We start from the raw sequence: 26392 nt of genomic DNA on the forward strand, positions 1-26392 counted from the left end.
TCTATATAATGCAACAGATGCATATATGGCTATATGATATATATATATATATATGTATATATATATATTGTTTTATTTCATTTATTTATTTATTTATTTTTAAAGAAAGAAGGCACTTCCAACCAGAAAGTAAAACTGGATCTACTCCTCAAAATTCAGTAAAAAAAACAAGAGCAGACCCGGTCTCAACGATGTTTCACCTGCTTCACAGCAGGCTTCCTCAGGCCAAATAGACACAGCAGGCTTCCTTAGCTAATAGACCCTGAGGAAGGCTGTTTGAGGGTTTGTATATATTAATATACACGTTATATATATTAAAGAAAGAAGGCGCTTCCAACCAGAAACTAAAACTAGATCTACTCCTCAAAATTCAGCAATTCGTTATACGTATATATATATGAAGGAAAGTTTAAGCAACCTTTTTATCATGGAAATGATCTTCAGATCACCACAATGGATTATTTTAAAGTTGCGGTGTGTTCTATGAAATGTCCGCAATTCATCTATTCATAAAAGGATTCTTGTTTTTCATCCGTAACGCTTTATTCCAAAGAATTTATTCTGTCGTACAATAATACCAAATGGTACCGTTGGAAAGGGAATAATCCATTTATTCGGTGGGAAAGCTAATGATCCGTTAATTCACCCCAGATCCACTTTTTTGAAATACCAACTTCCTTCCTGGAAGTCCGAGCAGTGTCCATGTGTTGTTTTTTTTACCTCTCCCTCCCACAGATCTCCCGATGTCCCTGCTCTCCATCTTGTCTCCTGCTCCCTTTATCATGTTTTATGTTTTATGTGTCAGTTTGTATTTTTGTCATCAATGTTAGCTCTTACACGAGCCTCAATGTTGTGTACAAAAAAAAGGTTTATACTGGATGGTTTGCCATTGACAAACCTTGACAAGGTTTATACTGGATGGTTTGCCATTGCCTTCCCAGCGACTTCTGTCCATTCTCTATCCTTTTAAATGCTGAATGTCAAGCAACGTAGCAGCACATACCATTTCTGAAGTCTTTGGTACGACTCGGCCAAGGTTAGAACCACCGACCTCCAAGACTCGGAGCTGATGCTCTAACCACTACACCGGCGAGTGTGGTTAATAATCCATTTATGTGGAACAAAATTGTGTCTATTTAATCACAAACTAGCCCGTTTTAAAAGCCCGTTTTCGGGATTGAGGGAGAAGAAGTGGGAGCTTGAGCTTTAATGTTGCGGTTCCAACAGTAGCATTTATTATTCTACGACAGCAATAACCCTTTAGAAGGCCATGGTAGGGGCACACAAATAGTCAGGTTCACCATGTTAACAAATATAATTTCGTTCAAAATTTTGGGAGATCAGCAAACCTGTACATTTTTGAAATCATCAGAGCATGGAGAATCCGAAAATCAATGTTGGCATTTGCACAGACACCTGTATGGCTGCCATAAAATACATTTTTTGCGCTATCTCGGCTTCGAGTCAACCTAGAAACTTAATAAAATATGCTAATCCTATGTTTTCTGGGTCAAGGAATCCAATAATGGGCTCAAAATAGTGCTCAGGATTACAGAAAAGCAACAAACAAGGGTAATTGAAAACCATTGCCTTATATATTTGTGATATAACTGTATCAGATAATACATGATATTGCAAGTCCTTTGAAGTTATAGGTATGGGTTTATAAAGCAAGAAAGCAGCCTTTTTTTTATCAGATTGAACTATAAGTCCTATACACAGGATCTACGAGGTCTATACCGTTCAGGAATATGCTTTTACAGATCTTCATCACTGTCCTGAGTGTCATTTTCGCAAAGGTGTCCAAGCAAATGCCAACATAAATTTTTGGATTCCTCATGCTCTGAATATTCCAAAAATGTATAGTTTTGCTAATCTCCAAAATTTTTGAACGAAAGAACATAGTGAACCTGACTAAAACAACAACAATCACGTGTTATAATAGTTACTTTGTCATGTATTTTACTTCATTTTACATCGTCATTAACACACAGATAGACATGCAGTGTGGTTGTGAAGTATAACATTCTGTTTTTTTATAAAACCCATCAGCGAAGTAATGGGAGGCACATCTAGTTCTCTTAAAACAAGATACACACAAGTCAAGGCCTCAATATGGTGCTTCCTCTGGAAACATTTGCTCCCAATTCTCCTCCTTTGGTTATTGCTTTCAACAGCTTGTTTGGTTAGGGTTGGGGTTAGATATATATACTGATGCTGTCAAAGGAATGAATTACAAATTCATTATTATTCACATTTTCTGTGACATATGTTCTAACTTACCTTGGGCACTCAAATGTTGGCCATTTTTTTCCACGAGAAATAGCCATTTGTTTTGTATCATTGCATTGTGACGTCAGTGCTGACCTTTTTAAAAACCTCCGCAGCTCTCGGAAAGTCGAGAATTTGCGAGGAAAGGGGAAGAAAAAGCAAGAGCAACGAAGGGCATATGTCGCAGTCATTCCTGATGAGTGATGATGATGTGTTAGGCAAGATAGCAAAGTGTGATAATTGATATCAACCTGTATGAAGGAGATTTAAGGGCTGGCTGTTATGTCGGTTGGGTAGGGCATATATAGATCCAGGTAGATCTGCATAGGTAGGTGCTCGACTGTCGTGATCGGGAATCTTGATGTAATAAGTTCTGTAGCCCGAATGTCGGATTAAGCTTGTATCTTCGTCCCCATTACGAGGAATGGGGCATGTTAAATAGTTGTAGGGATTAGGCTAATTCCAGCGTGTGTGAAACCTCTGTGATCATCCCGGTGTCCCGTATGGCAACGCACTCTTATACATTAGCTAGGCCCATTAGCGCACACATTAATTAATCCCCCACCGCCACAATGACTTACGGAAGAGCAGACAGCAAGCGGCCACGCAGTGGTACACCATGGTGATGAAACATCGATCAGGCAGGCTGAGGCCACGCCCACCTCGGGATGAATTAACACCACGGCGCAAAGCGCTCGGCCAATGGGAAGAACGGACGCGAGAAGAACATTCGAGAGGTCGAGAAGCGAGGCGGGGATTGGAGAAAAAGAGAGCTGACGTCACGGGACAGGCAGTAAAGCCACTCGCTGGCCGACATCTTGTAGCTTCTCGTTCTTGGACTGATCCTGCCCGGAGCTCTCTCTCCTTGTCTTCCGTTTGGACCTCTTCCCTTTTTGCCTTTCGTTCCCGTTTGGAGTTTAGCTTGGTGGATGTTGGAAAGACAGTGGGACGCCGACGATCATCCTCTCCTGGTGCCTGCGTGCAAGTGCTGTGCTGTGTGGCGTGGGACGGACCGTGCAGCGAGGCCGGGGTTCGCGCCAACCGGAGTGCGGTCGGGCGACTGACTGCGCTTGGAGCTGACCATCCCGGACAATTCCTGACGACGACATCCAGACAGATAAGCACAAATGCGCACACAACGTTTTATTTTATTCTCCTTTCCATTTGTCGTGTCGTCGAAGTCAGTGTGGGAGCGCTCCATTAGAGGGGTTTAGTTATTACCGGCGCGTTCTTTTCCTGTCCCGATATTTATTAAGTAAACCCTTGTATTATTTTCCCGAATAACTTTAAATTCCGTTTTCGTTTGTGTGTTACTTTTCGCAGGTTGAAACTGCGCGGGCCCGTGAAGGTAAGTGGGTATTCTCCCCCAAACTCCCGTGCTCGCGTATGATCTGCCATTGAATTGGACAACACCTCATTAAGCTCGATTGCTATCCGTGGACGCTCTGTCTTAATAGAGTCGTCCACAGGACAATATCCAACTGTATGAAGGAGATTTAAGGGCTGGCTGTAGGAAGTCTCTCAAGTGCACAGCAAAGCAAATTAAGGGAACAGAACCTTGAAAGTTCAAGACATGCAGACAAGCTGAGACGCAATATGAACATCGATTTCTGTGAATCAAGACGAAGTGTATTTGGAGATTAAAAATAAAATGAAAGGAAAACAGGAGAGAGGACCTTTTTTATTTTTTTTTGGATACAAGATCGAGGCTCGTGAAAGAGCTAACATTAATCACAAAAAAAAAAAACGGACACATAAAACATACAAGAAGGGGAGCGGTAGATAAGATGGGGAGAGAGGGGGAAGCACACGAGTACAACATTTGAGAGCAGGGACATCGGGAGATCTGTGGGAGGGAGGGGGCTTGGGGGGAGAAGTATAAAACACATGGACACTGCTAGGACTTCCAGGAAAGAAGTCGGTATTTCAAAAAAAGTGGATCTGGGGTGAATTAACGGGGGTAGAAAAGATCAAGGTTTTGGATGGGGGAAGATAAGAAATGGTGGTGAACAGCTGTTTTAAAGACCTGGAGGGAGGAGTGGGCTTGTAGAGAGTGGGGGAGTTTGTTCCAGAGGCGGAAGTAAAGAGGAATGAAAGAGTTTTTGTGAGCAGAGAGTAATTGAAGGCAAGAGTGGGCAACATACGGTTAGCAAGAAAGGAAATACTAAATTAAAAGAGACAGTGGAAAGCAGTACAACAGAGGAGTAAAAGAGAGAGAAATAGCGATAAAAAGGGACAAATGACAACAAGCATCATCATGCGTCCGTCTCCTGGTTACCCAAAAATATGATCAACACACCTGCCGATTCAGAACAAGCATGTCATCTAAAGGCCGATCAGAGAAGGGGTTTTAGCAACATTTGCAACCCCTTTAGAGGAAACAACCATGGTGGGCCTTTTGTAACTTCTCTAAATCCTGGTCCTGGGATAAAACAGATGCTTTAAGTGTGGGTGCCAGAGGACGACTTCGAACGCGTTCCAGACACGGGCCATGTGGGCGCCCTGGGTTACTTTCCGTTACTACTCAAGGACGGCAGATCGTACACATTTCCCCACAAAAAAAACATCAAGTTCTCTCAGATTTTGAGCCACAGAATTTCACATAATCATGCATGTTTTCTTGGGGAGATTATTTATTATAAAAATGCAGCAAAATAGATGAATGATGTGAGTCACAGCAGAGGCACATTGCATGATAAACATGGTACCGGATATCATCACTTTCTCTTTGTTAGAATCCATCATTCAAAACCAAGTAAGATGTACACCCAAACTCAATGGCTTACAGTAACATGCAACAACTAGAACGGCACTCGGTGGAGCACCTCTACCTGGCTGGACAATTTACATCTTGTATCCTACTGATAGGCCGGATCTGGATTCGGACCTGAACTAAAATCTAATCGGCTTGTTTGTGTTACCTACCCAACCTCATCCACTAAGTTTTGCCATAACTGGTCCAAAGCGTTTGGAGATATCATGCTATATATCGTTTTTGGCGCTATCTCTTAATGGTGAAGAATCACTTGAAAAAATCTAGTATCTGGACGTGGACCTCCCCAAGATCTAATAAATCAATCCTTGTGAGTTGTCACACATCCAACCTGTCCTCCAAGTTTCGTGCGAATTCGTCTATAAGGTTTTGAAATATTGTGCTAGGTATTGTTTTTGGCCCTAGCTCTCAATGGTGAAGAATCATTTTTAAAATTCTAGGATCCGGATCCAGATTCGGATCTTCACCGAAATCTAATCAATTCGTCCTTGTCACACACCAACCAGGCCCGTTCCTGCAGGGGGGTGGGGGCATGGGGAAATTTTCCCCCTAAGCATACCTTCGTCCCCTATAGAACATGACCGACCAAAAATAACAAAGGTTAGCATGAGAAAAATGCTTCAGCATTTCCATGGACAATGGTGTCAAAAAAATATATTCCAAAAAAAAAGTCATTTCCAAAAATGCAAGACCATGGTGTCAGGTATACAATTTAAATTCATTAATATGAGAGGGAGTAATTGAACGTGATATACAAGTGGTGTATTTTATTTTTTTGGAGGATCTGTTTTTCATCATCGGACTCCACATATTTTAAACACATCAACTCCGGCATAAGGGGTGGGGGGGGGGGGGGGGGAGATTTTATTTGACCGTCTCCTTTCTCGCGTGTTCTCGCACAAAGTGTTCTCGCAGAAGCAGCATTGTATCCAGTTGTTCTGGATGCATTTTTCAAAGAAACACCCCCTCCTGAATTTAATTTCTCCCCCTCCCTCCCTTGGATGCTCCGGCTGACTACAGGCCTGCATCCAACCTGTCCACCAAGTTTCATCCAAATCCACCCCTAACTTTTTGAGACATCCTTCTCCCAGACAGACAAGACAAACAGCAAAACGGCTGAAAACTTAACATCCGTCCACCTTCCTTGGCGGAGGTAATCAGTAACCGCATGAACACCGCAAAGCAGTATACGGAGACACAAGGTTCAACTACAACATGCGATGCAGTGAGCACATGACAGAGCAGGCCTGCTGTACATTACAGGCATTTAACATATTCCCTTCTATATAGCACATCTGGTTGTGTTTGCCAGTCTAGTGCTGGGTCATGCACTTACAGAGAGACTTAATCTGTGCCGGGGATCATTCGTGGCTGCGCCAGCGAAGGCAGAGTTGGCCTTCAGTTCACGCAGTAAACAGAAAAAGGCTTCGAAAACAAAGAATCCCTGATGAGGTAGAACTTTAACTACAGAACTTTCAAACACATTTCATTTGCAATCGGAATGAAGCCTTATACTCTGCGGGTATTTATTCACAAATTGTTGAAACATTTTGGTAATTGTGCGCTGGTCCTTTACAGCTTTGCCTTTGAACAATCCACAGGGGCTCTTCAGGATGTGGAAAGAGCTTTTCCTTTGGCATCGCCCACTCCAATTACCCTCACCACTCCCCTCATCTGCTGCTCCACTTTATATCACATAACTCATGAGTCTTTGAAACCCTTTCCCTAAATTTTTAAAACACTTTTAGAAAACACGAAGGCACATAAAAGTAATGTGGACTCTTTTCATTGTGGAAATGGAAGAGAATATACCTATCTCCACCACCGAAGGTGGGCGGACGTTATGTTTTCACCCCTGAATGTTTGTCGATCTGTGAACAAGATATCTCAAAAAATGGTGGATGGATTCGGACGATATTTGGTGAAGAGGACGGGTGTGTGACAACGGAGAATTGATTCCATTTTGGTGAAGATCCGGATACGGATCTGGAAATGAGAATTTTTTAATTTATGAAGTGATTCTTCACTGTTGAGTGGCAGGCCCAAAAACGATATATAGCATGGTATTTCAAAAAGTTGTGGCTGGATTCGGACGATATTTGGTGGATGAGTTGGTTAGATGACAAGAACAAGCTGATTCGATGTTAGTTCAGATCCGGATCTAGATCCGGCCTATCGGTGGGATACAAAACGTAAACTGTTCTGCCTGGCGGAGATATGTGCTCTACCAAGTACCGTTCTAGTTTAATGTTGATATCCTGCAATTATAGTGTTTACCCAGAGAAGGTTAGAAAGGAAGCGACGTCAATTATATTCAAAGCATTCTGGGAAAACCAAGCTGGCAAACAATATTTGCACATTTGCTCTGGTGGACGTGCATTGATCACTCTGGAGGAGTTTCGTACTGAAGAACATGAAATGAGCACAGATTCATAGGAGATTGCTGTCTGTACAATTTGTCATTGTTGATCTTTCATGTAGTTATGAGTTTATATGTTGCGGAGAGTTCAAAATTGGACATGAATTGGTGAGAGATCTTGAGCAAGTCACATGCAACCAACTTCTGTCACCCTCAATCAAACATTGAATGTGTTGAACAGTTAATATCTGAGAACGGCCAGACTACTCGATGTGAAATGGCACAGCTATTGGAGTTCAGTTTTAGAAGTGGGATTAATAATTGCTCATTCTCCCTAGAAATTAAATAAATAAGCTTTGTGCAAGGTGGGTATCAACGGACCTCAGAAATGATCACAAGGCAATTTGTGTGGCAATTGCAACAGAGCTCTGAGAACACTACCAGAGGGAGGGAGATGACGTCCTTTAGAAGTGTGTGACCTGTGATCAGATATCACGGGTCTATCATTTAATGCCAGAGGTCGAAGCTAGTGACTGTGGAGTCATGACAATCTTGGTCGTCACCACAAACCACAAACAAGAAAAAGAGCAATCAGAGATTGCAAACCCTCGCCAGGATGTAGTTTCAGTGGTTTTTAAGGCTTTTGTGTTAAAACAAATATGGCGGCCGAACCACATGACCGATGACCTCATCATTTTTGTTTTTCTAAACGAATTTATTCCTAGATCATGCTCAAGAAATTTCATTTGATCGGATGAAGTTTTGTACTTGTTGTATTTTCAGTGGTTTTTAAGGCTTTTGTGTTAAAACAAATATGGCGGCCGAACCAAGTGACCGATGACGTCATCATTTTTTTTTTCTAAATGAATTTATTCCTAGATTATGCTCAAGAAATTTCATCTTGATCGGATGAAGTTTTGTACTTGTCGAATTATGACGTCATAATGGAGGCACCTATGACATCATCATTTATATATTTTATTCCCCATGGAGAGTTCTTTACAATGAGCCATGTCTCAATCTTTTCTATTCAGCACTTTCGGAGATATAGAGGTGCAAATTTTTTCGGTTTTTCCAAGATGGCGGCCGAACCACGTGACTGATGACGTCATAATTATCATTTTAAAATTCTGCAGGTGGAGTTGCACCTATGGTGAAAATTTCCCGTCAATCGGACCAACGGTTGCAGAGAAAATCATATTTATTCTGTGCGGACAAACAAACAGTCAAACAAACAAACAAACGGACTCAAATGCAATACCCTCTCCCCTGGCGAGGGTAAAAATAGGTGTTTGAGACCTTAATGGCGAAGTTCATGTGGAATATTGATGACGTGGGAGTTTACTACATGAAAAATACTCGACACCCTAGCATGGTAAATGTGCAGACAACCACTGCTCTTGTCAAGACGGGTTGGGAAATGCTAATTTCATCCTCCATACAATCCAAACTTGTCACCAAGTAATTTTCATTTCTTTGGACAACTTCAAGAAAAACTGGGTGGGCTTCAGTTTATGAAGGACACCTCAAAGCACGAGTCCTAACATGGCTGCACACCTGTCCCAAATATTTCTATACATAAGACACTGAGGCGCTACCACATTGATGAGACAAATGCGCATGTGCAGTAGGCGAATGAATACCTTGAGTAAGAGGTGCATCCGAATATATAACAGACCCTAAGCCGAACCCAAGCGTACCGCATTCCTTTTCATCAGAGCCATCAGTGCAGTCCACGCGTCGATCGCACACGTACTCTCGTACAATGCACTCGCCCGATTTGCAGGTGAACTCATCTGCTCTGCAAAGCCGCTGTGGTTCACGATAGACTGACAAGAGGGAACAAAAAACAGGAGAAGGACAAGCAATGAGTGTTATTCAAATACAAGTCACATGAAAAATTTCCTAACAAGTACCAATGAAGGATTCTGTTTCATGAGAGATGGTCCATTACAGAGAAGTCAGGCCCATGGAACAAGCTGGTATTCAGGTTAAAACTAATCCTAACCAGGAATCTTTGAAGAGCAATTGAGGAGTTTACTGATATCACCTTATCACCAAGTAAAATAATTACCAAGGAAATATTTTGCCATTCCATAACGACTCATTATTCCGAAACAGGAAGCAATAGTTCTGAAACTGCTGGGGTAACTCGAAAACGTGCACGGCAAGGAAGATTACTGTATGAATACAAGAGGACACACTTGCCTCTGTCGAATAACAAAAACTCATTCTGGAGTCACATGAACGGGATTGGAAGACATTTCTATATGATGCATCACATCACGTCAAAACCCTGGATGCAGTTTCTATGGTGGATTATAGTAAAGACTTGATTAAGTTGGATGCTTCATATCATAATTTGGAGTGAGCTTCAATAAAAATGGTCATACAATAAAAAACATATTGCTACACTCAGTGTAGTCCGAGAGAGACTATGGACCCTTTGTATATTAACTTCCATTCTACAACCGGAAAATAAATATTTAAATGCAAATGGTTTGATTTCAGACAGAGAATTATCTTCGAATGGGAGGCACCAAATATAAGATGTCCGTTCACCCAATACGCCTTTACTTAATATTTTACGTGAATTTGAATATATATATATATATATATATATATATATATATATATATATATATATATATATATATATATACATACACATACATATACTGTATATACACATACATATATAAACACATACATATATAAACACATACATACATATATATATATATATATATATATATAGATATATATATATATATATATATATATATGTAGATATATATATATATATATATATATATATGTATATATATATATATATATATATATATATATATATATATATATATATATATATATATATATATATATATATATATATACATACATATACTGTATATACACCTACATAAATAAACACATACATATCTATATATATATACATAAATATACCAACATATACCTACATATATGTACGTATATATATACATATTCAGGGTGGTCCAGAAACCCTGGGCACATTTGGAAGAACGATACCTGCAACAAACAATTAAGTTTATTATTGTTCTTTGGTGCAAAACAAAACATGATTACTCGTTAAACAGTCTAATCAGTCTAATATACATGAAACAGATCAGTTCAAATGTTCAAACTGCTTTCCTTCATTGTTTATGCACAGCTGTAGCCGTGACAAAACACTGACATGCAGTTATGCATGTTTCAGTCGTTAAGGCAGCAGTCTCATTACGGATGAATTGTTTCAAGCCTCTAAAGGTCATCGGATTCCTCGCATACACTTTGTGTTTGAGGAAACCCCAAAGGAAGAAATCACAGGGTGTTAAATCACAAGACCACGGCAGCCATTCAACCGGACCACGATGGCCAATCCTTTTGTCTGTAAAGTTCAAATCAAGGGCCTGGCATACACTGGCAGCATAATGAGCAGGCGCACCATCATGCATGAACCACATTTGGCCATCATTGAGTGGGAATACATGCTGCTCCAACATTAGAAGGTAATTAGCAGTATTCACATTTTCTTCGAAAAATATTGGTCCAACAATGCCTCCAGAAGAAATGCCTGCCCAGACGGACACACTAGCTTGATACTGGACGTTGTGCTCAACAGTAAATCGTGGGTTGTCTACTGCCCATATCACGCTGTTATGGCGATTCACAGAAACAGATAAAATAAACTTGTATCAATCTGACCACAAGATCCTGTTCTACAAATCATTGTCCAAATCCATTAACCCAAGCAATGTCTCACATGCCTCAACGTGCCTGTCAAAATCATCCTCAGATAGTTGGTGAATTAATCTGGGTACGTATGGTTTCGCATTAAGGTCTTTTAGTATTCTTCGAATCGATGATCTGCTTATGTTGGTGCCGTTCGATAAACGATGAGTTGATAATGGTGTGTTACTGTCAAGTTGTTATTAAATGACCGCTCTGCTTTCCTCAGTTCGAACAGTACGAGGCCTACCTGGTGACTGTTTTGGAAGAATGCTGCTGGTTTCATCAAACTGCTTGTTTATTCTGCCGATGGTTAATTCTGTCAATTGCGTCGGCGCCACATTCTTTGACAAGTTGTCTGTGAACTTCAGCCAAATTTCCAGATACAGAATACAAGCGTACAGCGAGAATTTTCTGTCTCACGATATCTTCCGTCATATTAGGGCATCTTATTCACAATTAACTGAACTAATGCAAAGACAAACGCGTGCAGCACAGTGAGCGAAGCTCACCCCGATCGATATCACGTGATGCACCTCACCCTGTTGCGTATCACGTGATGCCTGTGCATGTTGAAGTGGTCACATCCATTTACGAGTAATCATGTTTTGTTTTGCACCAAAGAACAACAATAAATTTAGTTGTTTGTTGCAGGTATTGTTCTTCAAAATGTGCCCAGGGTTTCTGGACCACCCTGTTTTTACACAACCTGAAGGACGATTGGTTGGGACGATATATATATACTAGCAATAGTATCCAGCATTACCGGGTAACAATGAGTCGCTTCCTGACGGGAATATGAATGAGGGGGGGAGGAGAGGAGGGGAAGGGCAGGGGAGGGGGAGGAGAGAGAGGGAAGGGGGAGGGGGGAGGGGGTAGGGAGAGGATGGAGGAAGGAAAGGGGAATGGGTGAGGAAAGGGGGAGTGGAAGGGGGAAGGGAGAGGGGAAGGGAAAGTGGGAGGAGATGGGGGGAAAGGAGATGGGGGGGGTAAGGGGAAGCGGGATAAGTGGGAGGAGAGGGCAGGGGTAAAGAGGGAGGGATACGTTGAGGAGAAGGGAAGGGTGGGGGAAGGGAGTGGGAGGGGAGAGAGAGAAATGAGAGAGGAGAGAAGAAGGAAGGGTGGAGGGGGAAAGGGGGAAGAGAGGAGGGAAGGGGGCAAGGAGGTTGGGGGAGCAAGGAGGGGGAGGAGAGAGAGAAGGGAAGGAGTGTTGGGGAGCGAGGAAGCTGGGGAGTCGAGGGAGGGGGCGAGGTGGAGTGGGGGAGAGAGAAGGGAAGGAGGATGGAGCGAGGAGGCCGAAGGGGGGGGGGGGGAGGAGGAGAGTGACTATATTGTACAAAAATGTTAGTTAATGAAAAAATGGGTACGCGAAAACAAAAAGGCAACTCTGTCTACTGCAACGCCATGGCTTGCAAAAGCAGCCTGAATAGTGTTCACCAAGTGGTGTTCACCTCGTTAATCATATTTAAAAAGGGTGTTATAACACACCCAAACTTCCTCGGCCTTGTGACCAATTAATTAAGTACACAGGCATTTCTCACTTCATCTGTAGAGCCCTCGCCAAGCGGCTTAAGGACTCCAACGAAATGGGTGATAAGGAACGGCTGGCTTGGCCAGCGATAGCAAGCTGATTGCTTCTGGTTGAAATGGCCGAGGAATTTTAAAAACAGATCGATTTCAAGCAGCAAATCATGTGGAAACCGCTGAGAGCAGACAAATTCAAAAAAGGGTGTTATAATATAACACACCCAAACCTCCCCGGCCTTGTGACTGAAAACAAAAAGGGAGCTCTGTCTACTGTAACTTCATGGCTTCCAAAGAAGCCTGAATAGTGTTCACCAATCACTAGATATGGTAAATTTTGTGAGATTTCCCTCCAGATTTGGACATTATTTAGTCTACACTCTACTGCATACAATCGTCATATCCGAATCCAGATAATATGATATGCTTATTAATGAATTGATGATATGCTTCAATTATGTAATGATAATAATCGATCATGTTTCCAACTAAGGGCACGTTTGAGTAGGCGGCAAAAAACAAAATGGCGGCTTAAGAACCCTGTGAGGTGCAGTGGGCAGACCAAGATGGTGGGCCGCCATATTTGTTCACCACCACATCGGGTTTTTTCTCTTATGAGCACCTCGTTAATCATCTTCAAAAAGGATGTTATAACACACCAAAACACCCAGTTTTCATCCTTGCAATCTGTTGGAGGTCCAGGTGTATGCAAGCAAAGTTTGGGGCCGCTAGGTTTCATGGTTTTGGAGTTATGGAGGAGACATGCGGACAGACGGATGGATAGACGGACACTGCCTTTTATTATTATAGATATATATATATATATATATATATATATATATATACTGTGAAATATATATATACTCGTCATATATATATATATATAAAAATACATACTGTGAAATGGGATGAATAGAGACAGCAAGGTGAATAGGGACACAAACTGAAAAAGGTTCGGAAACTTTTTTTGCTGAAAATTGATAACCATATTGATTTGTTGATATTTGGGTTCAAAGTGTTCTCTTGTTTTTTTAAAAAGCAACTTATAGTCCCTATTAACCCCATATATGGGTTAAATAGGAATAAATAGGATTTTTATGGCTGTCCCTATTCACCCCGTTTTACGGGTGAATAGGGACAGTCACTAATACAAAAAAATAATAATCAAGAAATAGGGACAGTTTGGAGAAACTTTTTATCCCATATTTTTTTTCATTGGCACCGTGGTTTATATTATGGGTGCATATTATGTGCATCCATCTGAGCTATCAATTTAGCAATAAGTTGGAAACTCAGGATTGTTTCTTGATTATTATTTTTTTGTATTAGTGACTGTCCCTATTCACCCGGAAAACGGGGTGAATAGGGACAGCCATAAAAATCCTATTTATTCCTATTTAACCCTTTTTTTTTTTTTCTTCTTCTTTTTTTTTTGGGGGATACAAGATCGAGGCTCGTGAAAGAGCTAACATTAATCACACAAAAAGTCAAACCGACACACAAAACAAAATAAGGGGAGCGGCAGCAAGATTGGGAGAGAGGGGGAAGGACACAAACACAACATTTGAGAGCAGGGTCATCGGGAGAAATGTGGGAGGGGGAGGGCTTGGGGGGAGGTGGGAGAGGTATAAAACATATGAACACTAAATGGGGGTTTATAGGGACGATAAGTTGCTTTTAAAAAAAACAAGAGAACACTTTCAACCCAAATATGAACAAATTAGGATGGTTATCAATTTTCAGCGAAAAAAGTTTCCGAACTTTTTTTCAGTTTGTGTCCCTATTCACCTTGCTGTCCCTATTCACCCCATTTCACGGTACATAGAGTGTGGAGGGGTTGCCCTCATCTTATTCACACTTATTCACACCATACATCTTATTCACACCACATGGCGTTGCCCTCATCTTTCACGATATATAGATTTTTTTAAAGCAAGACAACTTATCTTCCTTTTCTTGCCATGAGGCTTGACCTCTCCACAAACACCATGGAATCAGAAACACAATGATTTTCTCTCCCCTCGCAACCGAAGTAAGCAATATGTGTAGAATCTTGATTTCCTGACTTTCTCGTCATGCTGTAGTTATCAAAAGTAAACATCACATGCGACATGCAATTTTAATGGCTGACAAATGCCTTGCCATTACCGTATTCAGAAAGGTCAAGGTATGTACTCATTTGTTAGGTCTCAAACAATTCCAAAGGCAAACACTGTGAGGTTAACAATCACAAATAGCATGTGTGTGTGTGTGTGTGTGTGTGTGTGTGTGTGTGTGTGTGTGTGTGTGTGTGTGTGTGTGTGTGTGTGTGTGTGTGCGCGTTATGTGCCATGTGCCGAGAAATTAAAAATTATATCCTGTGATAAAAATGTCAACAGCACTGGCTCATCTCACATGATAAAGTTATCACAGTAAATTGTTGCTTGGTATCCATGGAAACCTCTCTCTTCCCCTCTCCTAGTGGAGGGATGTTTGAGTTACCCAATTGTGTTTTTGGGCCAAGTCCTGTTCCTAAAAAAAATTCGTATACAAAGTCAAGGCTCATGGAAGAGCTAGAAGACAGGATGGATCAGAATGCAACAGAATAAAAGAAAGGGTAGAAAGAAAGGGGTGCACACCAACAGTAGGATTGAAGGACAAAATAGAGGGAGACAGAGGAATAAGGGATGTGGGGTAGCGGAGGATGCATAGGTTACTCAACTTGGATATAGAAACAAACTCTCAGGATGGAAGAACAGGAAATCTGGAAAGAGGTGGCCTCAGGTGGCGGATTACAGGGGTAGAACAGGGTGGAAAAGAGACAGGGGTAGAAAAGATTGTGGTTTTTCATGGGGAAAGAATGAGACTAAAGAGAGTATGCAGGCCACATGCGTGGGAAAAGAAGAACAAATTGGGAGTTTCCAGAAATGGGTTGATGGACTGTGTGTGCTCTGCAGTGAAACCTGGAGGAGACAAAGCACGGAAAGAGCAGAGGGTGCAAGATGAGAAAGGAGGTGGCAGAAGACAGAGACCCCTGACCTGTCTGTGATCATCTACATAAGAAACCTTTCTGATGCTCTGGAAAAATCTCTTCCTTTTTTCAGAAAACTCCACATTGTATGATGCAGTACGCCATCCCACTGCCTGGCAAACAGCAGATGCGTCACTCTGTGTTACTGATCTGGAATTGTGTGTGTTACTGATCTGGAATTGTGTGTGTTACTGATCTGGAATTGCTTCGTGGACCATGTCACTACGTTGGCCTTTCACTCTTTGTGAATTCCCTCTTCCATGAGCCTCAATTTTACATTCACAATTTAATAAGGTCAGGTAATATTTATAGTATGTATACCAGAAAAGCAATTTCTCTTCAAATAGAAGATTGTAAATTTACATCGTGCACGCTGAAGAATAACGAAGGTGGATAAACATAACCTTGACTTTTGTTTCCAACTACCGGTGTATATATAACCTTGATAGGAAGTCACCGCCAGACTGTGCAGGCAAATGCATGTAAATTCCAACAGATTTGACATTTACTTTGACCAGAATTTTTTAGAATTCACTGTTCCACTTTGTTATCTCTCTCACTGCCATCTTGATGTTCAGCAGGTGCATTAAAGACCGTTACTCTGGTTTTTTAAAATTATAAACAAAGGTCCAGGTCTAATTTGAATCACACGATTAAAACGCATTTAAACAGATATTTTGCACCAATTTACACCGACTTCTTCGACCAGGATTTGAACAGCTATGACATGTCAAATGACGAAAGAGATATGGTAAGAGGCCGTGGGGAACCGGTGTCTATCATTCAGGTTTGTGACTCACTAAGGAGAGTCTACCTGCTTTCAACTCTAACAAATCGTTAAAATACCATAGAACACTGATCCGCATGCTGGCACGTTGAGAATCACTTAAGGATAGGCAAAATAACAACCTTGTTCAGGCAGAGAGAGTTGATGTTGGTAAGTTCAAACTTGCTCATGGCGGATGCGAATAATGGCCAACATAGGGTATTCTAAATTGTAATACATCTTTTATCCTCAAAGTTAATTCTGATAGCGTGGAAATTCTCCGATAGCGATATGAAGTCGCACTTATTCCCATTAGCAAAAATTGGCATTCTCATTCACAGGTAAACTTCACAGCCTGGTGTTGGCTTAGTGGTTAGGGTGCTGGCTTGCGATCCTAGGATCCTGGGTTCGAATCCTGGTCGATCGCTGAATTAACGCCAGGGGGGTTGACAGCCTGTCATCCTTCCGAGGTCGGCAAATTGAGTACCAGTTCACTGGTAATTCCCTGTGTGTCGCAAGAGTCGACTAACAGGGTTGGTGGCAGGAAGGGCATCCGGCCGTAAAACATTGCTTCAAAAAGGGGACCATGGTGCCCGAAAAAGGCCAACCCCTGCTTTGCAGGGAAAAATGGCCTCTAAAGGTGGTTCTTCTATTCACAGGTAAACTTCCCGAGGCCGGCCAAGATGAAAAAAGACAAGAGTATCGTGAGGCACGTCAGAGAGCAGGATTGTACCATGATTGAAGTTCTATATCATTGGATTTGCTATCGTGATTACACAAGATTCCTGTACTGGGGAAAAACTCATGGAATGTAAGTCACTCCTTCCACTCTCAAACAATATTATTCAGTTTGAGAAGTTTGAAGTCCAAGACCTCAGTAAGCATTCTGCTCAACATCCAATATTTCAATATAGGAATGTAATACATGGAATTCTTCTTCTCTTTGTAGTGAAGGATAACCCACTTATGTCGATAGAGCATTCAATATTTTCTGTGTGAGTGCGATCATGGAAAAAGTGATTAAGAAGCACAAGGTGTACCGCCTTACCAAGCTGAGAGGCAAGTTCATGGCTCGGACACAATCTCTGGAAGGAAGAAGTCCACAAACATTCAGGTATAATGATATATGATTGCTGACCCTAGATTCTGCACCCTGACCCTAGTGTTGGAGTACATTATTATGCTGCATTGAAGGTAAACATTGAATCCATAGCACACCAAATGGCAACCGCTTCCTCATTCTCCTTTCTCCATGCACTGATGCATTCTCAGGATTCCGAATGGTATTCAACCAACTGGGCTTTCACCTCTTTTTCAGCACTGAAACTGATAGAGTACCTGGAAGGAAGATATCCCAAAATACCCTTCCGTCCCCAATCCAAAAGATACATGAATGAGTTGGTAAACGTTGACAACATTGGATGAGACTCTCTGCTGAAGACGTCACCCTCCTCGAGCTCAGAAACAGAAACGGATGATCCATGCACATCGAGCAAAATCGAACCATCTCCCGTGAAGAAAAGACCCAAGGCCAGTCTCCAGACATTATATTCAGCAGCTATGATCCTTCGCCAGAAGATGTCACTTATCAAACCCTCTTAAAAGACCGGGCCGCTGACTGCCGGCAGACCTGGATATGGAGGCAACCGAGTCTTTGTTTCCCATTCCACTCTACAACTTGCTAACTTGGATGCTTGGTGCTTCTGATGATCCTACCCTTCACCATTTTGTGGAGGTTCCTAAGAAAACACATCCCAGGCTTCTGTCCCTGCTGCAACATGCTGTTTATCTGGAATCCAAATGAGCCAAGGCAACACCCAAAGCCTTGTTCCTGGGCTTAACGTAACAACAACTGATGAGGTCAACTCATCTGCTTGATCTATTGAATAATCTGGGACACTGCATCACCTTCCACAATTCTGTTACTTTAGGCAGAGTCAGTTTGGGAAGTATACACTGAAATATGTGAATGTCATAATTGTGAGAACAAGACGCCTACTGTATGCGAGCAGTCGCTCTTGGATGACATGAATGGAAGTGATTTGGAAGACAACTAGTCTGGGTGCAATGTGATGTCGTGGCCAATTTGACTTGTATGATGTTGCGACTTGTAGTACTTACGGGGGCCATCAATCTTTTGCAATTTACTTCCTTGATCCTGTTCATGTAATTTACACAAAAATTATCCATTAAACCATGTTTTCTTATTGGACAAGTCATTGACAGGATTGATGTTTGTAACACCTCAACCCATCCATTATCTACCAATATGAGGACACATTAAATTGTATCGTAATATTGTACCCATCTTGACAAATATGAATCTTTGAGTTTTGGGATATGATAAACGTGTAATTTGATGAGTCTTTCTATTTTGGAATATAATATCTGTGTAAATTGCAATGTAGCTACAACTTTGTGCACATCGTCTCTCCTAAATTTGACCACATTGGCCCGTAATGAACACAGCACATCCTTCCCCTAAGTACCAATAATCTACAACACGATGTCCTGAAGAGTGATGAGAAATGATCAGAATGCCATTTTCCCTTCCTGGAGGTCGTGTAAACCACAACCGTGCATCCTGGGCTCCAATGACACTGAACTACACACTCACCAACTGTTGCAAGAAACAAGGCTATCTGACAGGTGACCCACTTTAAGTATGCCCAGTTAAGTAGGTCATCAAGCTGGGCACCTGAAATTTGATCTTAGAGGATTCAATAGTGATGTCGATGGCCTGCTGGAATTTCATCATCATTATGACTTTAACTTAACTATATCCACGTTCTTCCATCACCTTTTGCTAATCAACTCTTGAGTCCTGAAATTTAGAATTAGTTCTCAGAGGACTCAGTATTGATGTCTATGACATGGACTGAATTTTCATAGCTGTGAGAGCTGAAGTGACAGAGCAGCAACCTCGGAAAATCGGTAAAAATGCCAAAAACATGTTTTTTCGACCCAAACATCCTGTTTCCATCCAATACGGACAGAGAACAGAAAAAAAAGAAAAACCAATGCTACGTATGTCAGAGTGCTAACACGTCATTTCAGAATCAGCAACTATTCGGCTATATAAATATCCAAAATCTAGGTAGTCCCTTGGTCTGAGTCATAAAAATCATTTTATAGCCATATATTGTAATGTGGGCCCATGGCCTATAATTTCACAAAGTCATTGCTAAAGGTAATGACGAATTGTGCAATGAAATACAAGGTAAATCAGCCATCTATAAAACTTAATTCTGTTTAAAGTTGAAGTAATTTATTTTCCAACACTGGACGGAGCCCTTCTTCCCATGTGTTTTCAGGATTTTTTCCAACACAGGATGAAGCAAAAATGAAGATTGAAAGTGTAAGTGAGTAAATGTAGCAGGAATCCTCCAGCCATCACAGAAATGACAACACGCTTGTTAAACAGTCTGGGTAGGAAACAGGAAGGGTAGCACACGTACACTTATTCGAAAGAGTCTTGCACCAAAGACCATGCTTTTGAGTAAACATTGTTAAAAGACATCAGCAAGAGGGTTATTTCAGAGGTCAAATTATGTCATGGCAGATCGGTTTTGGCCAATCAACAAAGTAAGCAAACCAAGAGCCAAGGCACAGCCAGGTGCTACACACTTACAGTGGGCCATGCGGCCCAATTCAAAGGAAGGTGTTGAGATCGAGGGCTGGACACCCTCTGGAACAAAGTGAGACCAAGAGGTTAAGGGTGAAAAGTGTATCATATGAGGTGGTACATGGGAAACAGAAGCAAACAGAGCATTGACTTTGGACTTTATATCCTCCTGGAAAATGCTTTACACAATCTACAACTGCACTTTTCCAAACAGTGGAAACATGAACCAATCACGAGTTAGTTACCTTCAAGTAAAGTTGCATGTTAGCATGTTATCTGCGACTGCGTGTATCCTGTGCACGCACCTGGGCAGGACATGGTCTTTATTTGTACTTTAGCAATAATAAGTAAAGCAAATTTAAAGGAAAAGTGGACATGTCCACAATTGGCATTGGAGGATGTATGGCCAAAAAAAATAAATCATGCATTCCAGGACGATGATGACATCAGAGTGCTCATGTCTTTGCTTGGCAGCAAAGTAAGAAAAATAGAAATAATTTTCAATTAAAATTGTTCGATGTCGCTCACAGAAATGAGCGTGCGTTAACCGACTCCACTTTAGCCAATCGTTAAAGTTCCAGCTCCACTTTAGCCGAATCTCCCGCGATGAAGCTAACTCCAAGGGCTTCTCGCTCACTCACCGCAGGCAGGTTGGTGGTCTTTCCGTCTTCTACCGACTCCTCTCTGGCCTTGCCCCCCCCAGCTCTCTCTGGGCTCTGTCTCCCAAATATTCCTACAGGTCGCACAAGATCTGCCTGCAACCCTCTTATGGTTAAACTGCCAAAATCAAGACTCTCTGCTCACCTTCACTCCTTCATTCCTCTTTTCTCCCACCTCTGGAACAAACTCCCTCACTCTCTTCAATCCCACTCCTCCCTCCAGGTCTTTAAAACAGCTGTTCACCACAATCTCTTATCTTCCCCCATCCAAAACCTTGATCTTTTCTACCCCCGCTAATTTCACCCCCAATTCCACTTTTTTGAAATACCAACTTCTGTCCTGGAAGTCCTTGGTGTCCCTGTGTTTTATACTTCTCCCACCCCCCGCCCTCCCTACCCACGCCTCCTCCTCCCAAGCCCTCTCCCTCCCACACATCTCCCTGCTCTCAAATGTTGTGTTTGTGTGCTTCCCCTTCTCTCCCCATCTTGTCTTCCGCTCCCTCTTTTTATATATTTTGTTTGTCTGGTTGATTTGTTTGTGAAGTAAATGTTAGCTCTTTCACGAGCCTCGATTCAGTATAGAAAAAAAAAAAAAAAAAAAAAACTCGCATTCCAAAATGGGCAAAAATATTGTGATCACACAAGGGAGCGTGTCGTTGTAATTGTGGGAATCTTCTTTTTTAAGGACCATGTTTAAGCAATAACAACCATGAGGGCAGCTGAGTGATAAAGGACTGTGAAAGATGTGACACATAGAAAATGATAAAAGGGTTCCACGACTGGAAGAACACAAAAATATAGACCAAAGAAGGAAGCATAAACACAGAAAAACAATGCATCATATAAAAAATAACAGATGGGGTCTGATTAATTGGAGAGAAACCAAAATGAAAAGGTGAAAAAAAACAATGTAATGAGGAGTGAAGAGCGATGAAAGGACGTGGAAAGGTGATGGAGGTCCGTAAGGTGTAGCTAACCTGTGCCGATACGGTGGAACTTAAAGCCAATGGGTGAGACTGTGTAGAAACCGACATATCCCGATTGGATGAGATGCAGCATCACGTCCTGTATCTGCTGATCGTTTGAGTTATCTTCCGACTCCACGTCCACATCGACGAGAAAGGCATCTTCAACAAGTCTGATGGTATAATGGACAGACAGAACAAACAAATGGAAATGTGAAGGCAAATCTTCAAACCGCAAGTTGAAAATTAAATTCAATATAAGATCAACATAGAATTATGTTTCAGCATAAAGAAGGAAAAAGATTGAGTGAAATATCTGACATCCTATCTGAAAAATAGTGAAAGTGAAATCTGAAATATCTGAAAAATACTCGATTTTCAAGGAGCGATATCCGAACCACAATCAACAAGTACAGAGAAGCATCTTCTGTAACATAGTCAAATCCAGGACTGGAAAACCAAATGGCCGTCTAACAAGGATGAGCTATACTTGAAAATAATATCCTTAAAGAATAGAAAGAAGACTGGCGTTCAATTGACAACAAAACTGGCAGAAGGCTCAGGTGCCGTCCATCCATCAACAGTATCAAGGTCAGATTTGAAATCAGGATTTAAATGATGTGTTGCAGTACGAATACCTCTGTTAAGAAAGGGGAACAAGACTAAATGCTAAAATATGTAGAGAACACAGAAACTTGACTCTGGAATAATGGTCAAAACTGCTTTGGACAGATGAGTCAAAGTTTCAGTCATTTGGATCGAATCGAAGACAGTATTTGAGACGATGAAAAACTGAAATGTATGAAGAGCCTGAGTTGAAGCCAACAATTAAGCATGGAGGAGGTTCATGTCAAGGTTTTGGGGTGTATATCCTCAATTGGTGTTGGAAATTTGATGGTATTATATATTTACTGCAGTAAGGTGTTGAAAATTGTTGAAACCAAAGCGTTCAGAATCATTGGAATCTCCCGTGATGAAGCTACCTCCGAGGGCCTTTCACTTACTCACCGCAGGCAGGTTGGTGGTCTTTCTGTCTTCTACCGACTCCTCTCCGGCCTTGCTCCTCCAGCTCACTCTGGGCTCTGTCCCCCAAATATTCCTTCAGGTCGCACAAGATCTCCCTGCGACCCTCTTATGGTTAAACTGCCAAAATCAAGACTCTCTGCTCACCTTCACTCTTTCATTCCTCTTTTCTCCCGCCTCTGGAACAAACTCCCCCACTCCCTTCAATCCCACTCCTCCCTCCAGGTCTTTAAAACAGCTGTTCACCACCATCTCTTATCTTCCCCCATCCAAAACCTTGATCTGTTCTACCCCTGCTAATTTCACCCCAAATCCTCTTTTTTGAAATACCAACTTTTTTACTGGAAGTACTTGGTGTCCTTGTGTTTATACTTCTCCCCCCCCCCCCCTTCCCACGCCACCTCCCCCCAAGCCCTCTCCCTCCCACACATTCCTGATGTCCCTCACAAATGTTGTGTTTATGTGCTTCCCCTTTTCTCCCCATCTTGTCTACCGCTCCCCTTTTTATACACTTTGTTTGTTTGTCTGTTTGATTTGTTTGTGTGATAAATGTTAGCTCTTTCACGAGCCTCGATTATGTATACAAAAAAAAAGAAAAAAGAAAAAAAAAGGTACAAACAAGTTGTAACCCAAGACACTCTCCCAAGTGATGCAAGACTTATTGACCCAAACTTATCTTCCAAGATGATGATCCAAAACACTCAGCTGGGGTAATTAAAACCTATTTGTAAGTGAAAGACCCAGATGTCGACCCAGATGGAATTAAAGGAAGATGGAAAAGATATATGGAAATGCTGTTGAATACAGAGAATGAATGGGATGGCAACATAGAGAGTAACCCAGTTTTAGGACCGGCAGAGAAGATAACTGAGAAGGAAGTTGAGGAAGCGATAAAAGCAATGAAGAGTGGAAAAGCGGGAGGGCCGACGGGAGTTGTGGGAGATATGTTGAAGGCAGCAGGAAGTTGGGGTGTGAAGAGAATGACAGAGATCTGTAATCTGGTGGTGAAAGAAGGCCGCATTCCAGTGGATTGGGAACTGAGTACCCTCGTCCCTCTATACAAGGGGAAAGGTGACCCTCTGGAGTGTGGCTCGTACCGAGCGATAAAGTTATTGGAGCATGGAATGAAGGTATTGGAAAGGGTGTTGGAGAGGCGGATAAGGAAGAAAGTGAAGATCGACGAAATGCAGTTTGGATTTATGCCAGGAAGAGGAACGACAGATGCGCTTTTCATTGTGAGGCAGTTGCAGGAGAAGTACATGGATAAGAGGAAGAAGTTGTTTTTTGGGTTTGTTGATCTGGAGAAAGCATTCGATAGGGTTCCACGCAAAGTATTGACATGGGCATTGAGGAAGTTAGGAGTGGAGGAATGGTTGATAAGAGTAGTGATGGCAATGTACAAAAGAGCACGCACAGCTGTAAGGATGAAGGACGGGAACAGTGGTGAGTTTGAGGTGAAGGTGGGAGTGCATCAGGGGTCGGTACTAAGTCCACTACTATTTGTAGCTGTGATGGAGGTGCTGGCTCAGACCGTAAAGGAGGGTTTACCGTGGGAGTTGTTGTATGCAGATGATCTGGTGTTGATTGCGGAAAGTATGGATGGACTGAAGGAAAAGATGAACAAGTGGAAGGAATGTATGGAGACAAAAGGTCTGAAGGTGAATATCGGAAAGACAAAGGTGATGGCAAGTGGTAAAGCATGTGGTGAGGTGGAAAGAACTGGGAAGTGGCCGTGTGCTGTGTGCAGGAAGGGTGTCGGAGTGAACTCCATTCAATGTACAATGTGTGCTGAGTGGGTTCATCAAAAATGTAGTGGTCTGAGAGGGTCATTAACCAGTGTGGCAGCTACATTCAAATGTAAGGTGTGCACAGAGGGAGCTGCAGATGGAGGAAATGTTGAGTTGGATCTTGGAGACGGCGTGAAGCTGGAAGGTGTGAAAACATTTTGCTACCTCGGAGACATGCTGAATGGAGAAGGTGGATCAGACTCGGCAACGGTTGCTCGAGTGAGATGTGCATGGAAGAAGTTTCGGGAACTGAGTGGCGTGCTGATGAGGAGGAGAGTGTCGCTGAAGCTGAAGGGAAACGTGTATGCTGCATGTGTGAGAAGTGTTATGATTTATGGGAGCGAGACATGGGTAATGAACGTAGAGCAGCAACGAAGGCTGGAAAGGGTGGAAATGCGAATGGTTCGATGGATGTGCGGAGTATCGTTGAGAGAGAGGAAGACAAATGATGAATTGCAAAAGATGATGGGAATATTGCCTGTGATTGATGCTGTGAAGAGGAACAGGTTGAGATGGTTTGGTCATGTATTGAGGAAGGATGAAAGTGACTGGTTGAGAAGAGTGATGGAAGTTAATGTAGAAGGAAGTAGAGGACGGGGAAGACCGAGAAAGACTTGGCTAAAGATGGTGGAAGAAGAAATGCGGGCAAGGGGGTTAACAAGGAGAGATGCAGAAAATAGGGCAAAATGGAGAAGATTGTCATGGGGACCGCAAGGCTAACCCCCGCTCTAGCAGGGAACATGGCCTTAAAATGCATGTTGTTGTTGTTGTGTTGTAAGTGAAAGAAGGAGCCGGACTCCTTCCATGCATGGAATTAAGCAAGTATAGATACATACAGTAAAAGTAAAACAAGTACAGCGACAGTCAAAGCACATCACCCCCATGCCAAATAAGTAAATAGCATATCCTTCAGTGCATGGCATTGCCTGGGCGCCTTCAGTGCCTTGCGATGCCGCCGTGCAGTACATAGAGACGGGGTATTGGGAGGGAGACGGGCACAATAATTGATTGATTAATTGCGTAATAAAAATAAATAAATAACAATCATAAAATAATTAATTTCTTAATCAATTGGATAATAGCATACCTAAACCAACAGTGTTTCATCCGAAGCTGTAACTTTTTGAAAATTAATTAATTAAATAATTAATCGAAAATAAATAAATAACGAATTGATTACTTGATTAATCAATCCATAATTAATTGACTAATTGATGAATCAATACATCAAAAATATCCTTTACAGCCAAATCACTTGGTCATTGTCGTGTTCAAATATCAGCTTCCTAGCTCAAAAGGTGCCTGAGATATTGCCCAGATGAGAAAGAAAATAAATAATCAATAATTGAAATAAATAAATAATAATTGTAAAATAATTAATTTCTTAATCAATTGGCTCATAGAATACCAAAACCACCACCATTTCATCCGAACCTGTAACTTTTTGAAAATTAATGAATTGATTAATTAATCGAATAATTAAATAATTAATCAATTAATCGATTAATCAATCAATCAAATACCCTTTGTAGCCAAATCAATTGGTCTTTGTCAGCCCCAAATACCAGCTTCCTAGCTCAAACGGTGCCTGAGATATTGCCCAGATGAGAGAGAAAATAAATAAGTACTTAATAAATCGAAAATAATTAAATAATGAATCAATTAATTGATTAATAAAAATTTTTTAAAATAAAATACTTTTTTGCAAACGCATGTGCTCGTGCCCAAATTACAGCTTCCTTGGACCGAGCTCAAAGGATGGCTGAGATATCGCCCGGACAAACAAACAAGAAAACAAACGGAGTGAAAACTGAGTACTCCCTTTCGGCGCGCGTCATCGCCGGGCCTCCTTCAGTGCCTGGCGATGACGTCATGCAAGC

General features: G+C 41.7%; 1 protein-coding gene across 2 annotated transcripts in view; it reads right to left on the reverse strand.

The window, feature by feature from the left end:
- Window positions 1–26392, reverse strand: part of HSPG2 (heparan sulfate proteoglycan 2) — a 411257-nt gene that overhangs the window by 276599 nt on the left and 108266 nt on the right. Inside the window, exons 6-8 of one of the 2 annotated variants that reach the window (XM_078787133.1) lie at window positions 21715–21875; window positions 20085–20141; window positions 9104–9232 (exon numbers count right to left, since the gene is read on the reverse strand). In XM_078787133.1, coding sequence (XP_078643259.1) covers window positions 9104–9232; window positions 20085–20141; window positions 21715–21875 — 347 coding nt within the window. The remainder of the gene's footprint in view (window positions 1–9103; window positions 9233–20084; window positions 20142–21714; window positions 21876–26392) is intronic. The other variant, XM_068131082.2, reaches the window with a different exon arrangement.

The sequence above is a fragment of the Myxine glutinosa genome, chromosome 11 (genome assembly GCF_964187855.1).
Source record: "Myxine glutinosa chromosome 11, kmMyxGlut1.1, whole genome shotgun sequence".
NCBI classification, from domain to species: Eukaryota; Metazoa; Chordata; class Myxini; order Myxiniformes; family Myxinidae; genus Myxine; species Myxine glutinosa.